The 7,128-nt window shown below is 46.6% G+C and overlaps 2 protein-coding genes and 1 long non-coding RNA gene across 3 annotated transcripts; all 3 read left to right on the top strand.

The window, feature by feature from the left end:
* Positions 1-229: 229 nt before the first annotated feature.
* LOC118411840 (probable serine/threonine-protein kinase qkgA) lies at positions 230-1,919 on the top strand. Its single transcript, XM_035814329.1, has 2 exons — positions 230-1,844; positions 1,876-1,919. The coding sequence occupies exons 1-2, from the start codon at positions 230-232 to the stop codon at positions 1,917-1,919; spliced, it is 1,659 nt and encodes a 552-aa protein (XP_035670222.1).
* Positions 1,920-2,479: 560 nt separating this feature from the next.
* LOC118411456 lies at positions 2,480-4,363 on the top strand. Its single transcript, XR_004830677.1, has 3 exons — positions 2,480-2,641; positions 3,689-3,750; positions 4,323-4,363. It is a non-coding gene; the product is annotated as an uncharacterized LOC118411456 (long non-coding RNA).
* A 119-nt stretch (positions 4,364-4,482) lies between these two features.
* Positions 4,483-5,663, top strand: LOC118411839. The gene is made up of 3 exons (XM_035814328.1): positions 4,483-4,683; positions 4,897-5,150; positions 5,517-5,663. Exons 1-3 carry the CDS (start codon positions 4,587-4,589, stop codon positions 5,661-5,663), a joined length of 498 nt encoding a protein of 165 aa, XP_035670221.1. The 5' UTR covers positions 4,483-4,586.
* The last annotated feature ends 1,465 nt before the right edge of the window (positions 5,664-7,128 follow it).

Genomic DNA, 7,128 nt, shown 5'->3' with positions numbered 1-7,128 from the left:
CTGTTGTTTACCTGTTACGCCTCAAATTCCCGCGGCCGTCACCTCTCTTCTGCTTTCATAGAAGGACACATTATCATGTAAGAAACAGGTTATTTTGAACTGTCCATAATCATAGCCAATTTACGTGCTAAATTGTGTGCTGTCTACTGTTGTATTGTTATCTGTATTCTTGATGTGTCCGTTTCTACTCCAGTATCCATGCAAAAACATCTGCACTGCCCCGGTACGCATGCTGAGGACGCCGCAAATTAATGTAGTAACTTTTTCTGCTATAGAAGCCGTGCAGAAACATCTACGTCATCCCGGCGGGCATGCGGATGACGTCACAACACCTTCCGAAGTCAAGTGTGTGATTCTGGGACAGACTGAGGCAGGGAAGACCAGTCTGCTCAACTGTATGATGAAGGGTCAAGGTCACGTGGAGATTGAAACTAACAGAACCATCGGTGTTGACGTCATCCCTTACCATGACACCAAGAATAACGTCAAGTACGAGATGTACGACTTCGGAGGTCACCAGATCTACCACTACACGCACCGGTTCTTCCTGACACGTCAGGCCCTGCACATTCTCAATGTAGACCTGCCAGGATACAAGTCAGAAGAGTTCCAGGAACGAGTGAGAACGTGGCTAACATCCGTGACTTCCCACGTGTTCAACCCGGCTATCCTTGTTGTAGGGACCAAAGTCGACCTGTTCCCGCCAGACAAGGCCGAGGAGATGATAGCAGCAGCTTGTTCCTCCATCCAGAGAGGCATCCATGTCGCTGAGAGTAAAATACAAGCCAAGCTGAACGAAGAGATTCAACTCTGCCAGAAGGCGGTGGATGCAGCGGACGGTAAATCAGACATGACCGGACCTTTCTACGGTCTCACAAGAGACGACATCTTGGCCAAGAAAGAGTCACTGGAGAAGTTACTTGACGGACGACCCAAAGGTGTGTTAAACGTACAGGTTATCCCGGTCAGCAGCAAGACGTTCCAGGGTATCGAAGCTCTGTGCGACAAGATGGCAGAAATGGTGAAAGACGAGAGATTGTTCCCTGCTGCCCGCCAAGAGCTGTCGGCTTCCTGGACGGAACTGTCAGAAAACATCAAGACTTCAGGACGGCCGTACCTTCATGTCAGGGATTGTCAGGACGTCGGAGCAGCTGCAGGGATGAAGGAGTCAGACGTCCTGAACGCGCTCAGCCATCTGCACGTGACCGGACAGATCCTGTTCTACAACAACATCAGGGGGATGGAAGATCTGGTCTTCCCGGACCCAACCATCATCCTCACACTCTTCAAGCAGATCTTCAGGCATGACCTACCGGCATATCTGGACAGCATAGCCGAGTCTCTCTCTGAGCATACCAGAGCGCATTTTGCTGAAGACAGGGAGTCCTTCCTGAAGACGGGCAGGGCAAGCGACAGTTTCATGAAGAACCTGCTTGGAGACAACATTGCCACTTTCAACAGTCTCCTTCCCCTGATGAAGCACTTCGGCCTGTGTTACTCAGGGTCGGTGATCTTTCCAACAGAGCTTCCTGCCGCCCAGCCTGACGAGGTGGCGCGCTGCTGGCCAGAGGTTGTGCCATCAGGCGGCGAGGAGATCTCTGTTACCATAGAGTACAGCCAAGAGCCTCCTCTGGGTCTACCGGAAACCATGATCTCCCGTATCCTGTCCATGGAGCAGACCACACGCCGTCTCCTCACCAAGGACACAGTTGTCGTTCATGTTGGAGAGAACGCAGAAGACGTCATGTACCGCCATTTCCCTACAAGAGAAGAAATCCGGATCCGGGGAGAGCCGGAGAAGGCGTGGCGCCAGGCTCAGACGGTAGCGAAGGTGATGGAGGCCTGTTGGGACGAGTTTCCTGCCTTGTACTTCAGTAACAGTGTTGGAAGTGGAGAAGCAACAAAGTCGCTCACTATAGAGGCTGTGAGGCGTCACGTGGCGAGTGACTTGTTGAGAATATCTGAAGGAAACTGGGAACGGCCACTCGATATTCCTGACGTCAGAACGTCAGAGGACGTCATTGGCAAGTACTTCATCGGTAAGTACGAAATATACAGTAAAGGAATATCATGGTTTTATAGGTAGGTACATATAAGGAATGTATGTCTAATATAGATACTATATAGAACGTACTTGATTGCCAAAGATATAATTCATTCCACTTAATGCTTCCTATATCTTATTTTCAATTTCATTTTTGAAAAATGCCCATATTCTCTCCTTTTATCAAGTGGTACCGCTATCAGTGCTTCCCATGTATTTTTCTTGTCATCTCATTACATAGCATAAAGATACATTTCCTCGGAAACATCTTTTTTAAAATTACTGTCTTGTATATTTCAGTCTACAAATTGATTTCCGTTCTGTTCAGACAACCGGCTGTACCAGGTCAGCAGGGCTGTTGGTGAGGAGTGGCAGCTGTGGACCCGGCTGGGACAGGAGCTGCGGCTGAACAGGGCCGTGCTGAACAATATAAAGGGGAAGTACAGTTTCCAGGAAACCCAGCAGGCGTTCAAGATGCTGAAGGCGTGGCGCACCAAGACCCCCCACGGACCGCTCCACTACCTGCCGCAGCTGGAGGAAACACTGCAGAACATCGGCAAACCGGACCTGGCTGCAGACGTACAGGGGGTGTATAAGGTTCGTCAATGAACTCCGAATTGAATTTTTTAGCTGCAGATGTACGGGGGATATATACAATGTGAACTAAAGAACGAACACCCCCCGCCGACCCACTTCATGACTTAAGTTTATTTGGGGTTTCAATTGGAGGCGGTGCACCCTGAAGTCTAGCGACCATCTCTACCAGGGAATTATCCTGAAACAAAATAACTGTATATGGGGCGAGAGGATATTCCTTCAGCTACAAGACCTACTGAGTTCCGATCTTTTAACTTCTCTGATTTAAAAGAATAGAGGGATAAAAAGTTATTTTCATGTCAAAAATAGTGCACAAAATTGCGCATTTTCGCATTGGATAAAACCCATTAAAATTTTTTCCAACAAACAAGACTGATACTGTCAGAAAGAGATAGCTTGCGAGTAATCGAGCCAATTATAAAGAAAATTCTAATACTGCAGTTTTTGAATCATCCACGGCGTGCGGCATTGCAATTTCGCTTACACAGCACCTAACAGATCTATCTGGGTCACGGAGCCTGTTTACACTCAAGGCGCAAGAATATCAGGGTCGAAACACAATTTGCACCAAAAACACGCCATTTCCTACGCTTTTCAGCCATGTAAGTGTTTAATGTCATTTCGCAGTAAATAATGAGAAATGTAAACTCAACCATAGACCCTAGAAAGCCTTTCGTCACATGTTTTGCCGCAAACTACCTCGAGGAACCCGCGGAACCCGGTCGCGGAAGAACTGGGGTGTGCTCAGTTAAGTAAAACTTCTGTGTCATGATACAGGAGAAAAGAATTTCTGATACAAGCCTTTTTGGGTAATAAGGACCGTATAACCTACCGGATGATAGTGATTTATCTGAATTATGTTGTATGTAATGATGATGCCACTAATTGGTTACGAATTTGGAATGACATCACTCATAGCCTTTTCTTCCCGTGTTCGTTCTTGAAAAGTCTGAAATAAGTCTAACGCATGGTACTGTACATGAATGGTCAAGCGGACTCTCCACATATATGTTTCTGACCAGCTTCTCCAATATCCCATATATACAGGACTACCGTGATGCCTTGCCGTCACAAGAGATCTGTCCTGAGATGACCGGAGACACCGAATGGTGAGTAGCCATTTCAACATGCAACCACCAGCAATTATGGTAATGGTACGTTATAACTTTCAGAAGTTAAGACAGTGGTAATGCCATATTATCATTGCACTCCTATTTACAAAACTTAGTACAAAAATCATTGGCGGTTATCCAAGCAGACGCATGTGGTTATTGCCGTCTTTAGGCTTGGCGTTCAATGCAGTTGAGAGAAACCCGGGCTTTTAGTGCTACATCTTTAGTGAGTGAACAAGCATCTTTCATATGCATCTGCCATACACTACTGCTGAGTTGGAGGATTTTCAAGTCAGTGTTTACCTCCTCAGGTAAGGCAGGCGGAGGCAAGTACCTGAGTGTGCAGACGGACCGACCAGGGCGTGGTGACGCCCTTCCCGCTGTGTCACACCTGTATGTTTGAACACCTGGCTACAATACCTGTGTTTATCTCCTCAGGTCCCTCCGCCTGCCAGGTGAAGGGAAATACCTGTGCAGACGGACCGACCTGGGCGTGGTGACACCCTACCCGCTGCGTCACACCTGTATGTTTGAACACCTGGCTACAATACCTGTGTTTATCTCCTCAGGTCCCTCCGCCTGCCAGGTGAAGGGAAGTACCTGTGCAGACCTACCGACCTGGGCGTGGTGACGCCCTACCCGCTGTGTCACACCTGTATGTTTGAACACCTGGCTACAATACCTGTGTTTATCTCCTCAGGTCCCTTCGCCTGCCAGGCGAAGGGAAGTACCTGTGCAGACGGACCGACCTGGGCGTGGTGACGCCCTACCCGCTGCACGTGACCTACAGTAGTGCGAACTGGTCCGACAACTGGCAGCAGGTGGGGGAATGGATGCCGGTGGGTCCGCTCTTCTCCATCCAGTGTGAGGACGTGGAGGGGCCGGTGGACATCCTACTGCCGCACGTGCTGTGCCTGGCTGATGCAACTGGTAAGGAAAATTGAAGCTAAAAATTCATTTTTTCAATTTGTGAATCTTTAACACAATGCCACTTTGTCCAAAACGGTCATCACGGTCCCTTACATTTTTTCAAGATCTCACCACAGCTATGTTCCTATTGCTCCTCTTTTACATAATTTTTATCAAAAACATGTGAAGATGTCAGTATGATATACTTACATTGTCTTCACATGTTTTTTCCAGAACTCAACCCAGAAGACCTCCAAGTCGTGCACGTGGTTGGAGATTCCCCCGAGCTGCTGCCGGTTACAGAACTCACCCCCTCCCACGCGGTGACCAGGTTCAAGAAAGGCAGCCTGTTTGGGGCGGTGGGGAGGACAGAAAAAGTCCTGGGCATCTCCAGGAACGGGCTGCTGACGGCTTTTGCTGCTGTGAATGAGTCCGACTTTTCCAGGTTGAAAGTCTACATTGTCTCCAACACTACCATCATGCATGAGGTAGGTCATAAAGGTCATAGTTGATAAAGTTAAACAGTAATTTCCAACACAAAAAATTGACTTACCCAACTTTTTGACCGTTCGACCATCATTGCATTCAAATCGATGTCATTTTCCATTTTTAATGTTGCTTATCAAGACAAGGGTAGTTTAGTCATATGGACCCTTCCTTGAGAGAAACGAGTAAATATAAAACTCTAGATCTTCACCCTATGACACCTGGCAGGGTACTTGCTTTTACCTAAATACATACCTGGTCACTAGACGTCCTGGTAATTGGCGAGGCAAGTTGGGCATGGGTGGGAGGCCTGTTTTAATGTCGCTCGTTTTATAGATCCTAAATATATGTCCACTCTGCCCCGACAGTCCCTTCAAAAGAACGAGAAAGGGTGGAACTTTGCACCATGTGACTACAGGACCTGTGAGCTAAAGCCAGGTGCTGTTTACTATCTAGAAGGAAGCATTACAAACGGCAGAGACATGTCTGTGTCTTCATCTCCCCAGGTCTGTTGAAATTTTTTTCTAATTCTAGAAATGCTACTATATTCTTGACCAATGACTTTCCTAGGCTGATATTGCTACATAATCAAAACATTTGATGCGTGATAAGTGTGTGTGAGTGTGCCTGCGCATGTGGCAGCGTGGATATGTGTGCGTGCATGTTCGTTTGTATGTCCCTGCTTGTGTGTGTCAGTGAATGCATGTGTGTGTGTCTGTGTTTGTGTGTGCGCGCGCATATATGTATTTATGCATGTGTGTATAAGAGTGTGTGTGTGTGTCAATGTGTGTGATTTTTTTTATTGAACAAACACATAAAGGCAAAATAACAGAGAAGTAGCGGCCCACTCAAGTTAAGACAACTTATATCGGTGCCGCTATTAAAAGAAAAATAACATATGATTGACAAGGTGCAGTAAATCTGTACAAATAGTATACTAGTGTATTGACTGGTGGAAGCGCAAGTCCTAGTACCCCCCCCCCCCGGAAATTTTGGTAGGACACGGAAAAAAAACATGGTTAGAAACGGCCAGTTTGCACAATGAAGTTCTGAGTTGAAGACATAATCAAACAGTTTGTGGAATAGTTGCAAAGGGAAGTACCAAAAAGTAGTGAATATTTGATTTCACCATCAGAAAGAGAGAAAATATGGAAAAGATGTCCTACGATCCTAAAAAGTTTGCCGAAGAGAGTGTGACGAGAATTGTTATGTAATGGGCAGTGAAGTAGGAAATGAGAAATCGACTCGCATTGGCACCCGCAGCTACAGGCTGGACTACCAGTTAGCCCACGACTGAAAAGACTGCCATTCAAGCTGCAGGTGCCAATGCGAAGGCGTGCCAAGAGAGCACAAGCATATCTGGGACTAAAACTAAAGTGTGAATGTATGCATGTGTATATGCATTTGTGTGTTTGCTCGTGATCTTACATTTGTAGGTTCCGCATGTTGGTCACAGAATTTTTAACAATCGTCCCACTTGCCATACATTGTAGTGCCTTATGTTTGAAGACACGTTCGACACGAACAAATTCTACGAGCCGTTCAGGGTGGAAGTGACGTCCGACATCTGGAACAGCAGCACCACCTCGCGACTAAGCCTGGAACTGCTCAAGGAGGTCAACAATGATGCAAAAGAACATGTTGCAGAGCTAACCCTGGGTAATTTCAATCTTTATAGAATGGAAAATTATTGCATGACATGTAAGTAAAAGTGTTATCATATCCTTGAAATAGGATAGATATCTTATACAAGTCATCAATATCGGTAAACGTAACGTATACAGAAAAGGTTCCGGACGTTTACCTAAATGATTCCGATCCAGCTGTCTGTTGCAGAGCTATTTCTGGGCTACTTCGATCTTGATATAATGGCGGTGCCTCCGACGTTGTGTCCTTGGCAAAGGCACTTTACACGACCTTCCTCACTTCACCCAGGTGTAAAAATGGGTACCTGTCTCCGTCGGGGACGTAACAGACTAC

This window comes from Branchiostoma floridae, chromosome 3 (assembly GCF_000003815.2).
Source record: "Branchiostoma floridae strain S238N-H82 chromosome 3, Bfl_VNyyK, whole genome shotgun sequence".
Classification (NCBI taxonomy): domain Eukaryota; kingdom Metazoa; phylum Chordata; class Leptocardii; order Amphioxiformes; family Branchiostomatidae; genus Branchiostoma; species Branchiostoma floridae.
The sequence above is the reverse complement of the archived record's forward strand: the minus strand, read 5'-3'. Positions and strand labels throughout refer to the sequence as shown.

Bases quoted from the DNA above. Each gene is read 5' to 3' on its own strand.
- LOC118411840 (XM_035814329.1), top strand. From the start codon at position 230: ATGCTGAGGACGCCGCAAATTAATGTAGTAACTTTTTCTGCTATAGAA. The intron at 1,845-1,875 runs GTTGGGACGAGT...CTTGTACTTCAG, and splicing joins AGCGAAGGTGATGGAGGCCT to TAACAGTGTTGGAAGTGGAG.
- LOC118411839 (XM_035814328.1), top strand. From the start codon at position 4,587: ATGCCGGTGGGTCCGCTCTTCTCCATCCAGTGTGAGGACGTGGAGGGG. The intron at 4,684-4,896 runs GTAAGGAAAATT...TGTTTTTTCCAG, and splicing joins GTGCCTGGCTGATGCAACTG to AACTCAACCCAGAAGACCTC. The intron at 5,151-5,516 runs GTAGGTCATAAA...CTGCCCCGACAG, and splicing joins ACACTACCATCATGCATGAG to TCCCTTCAAAAGAACGAGAA.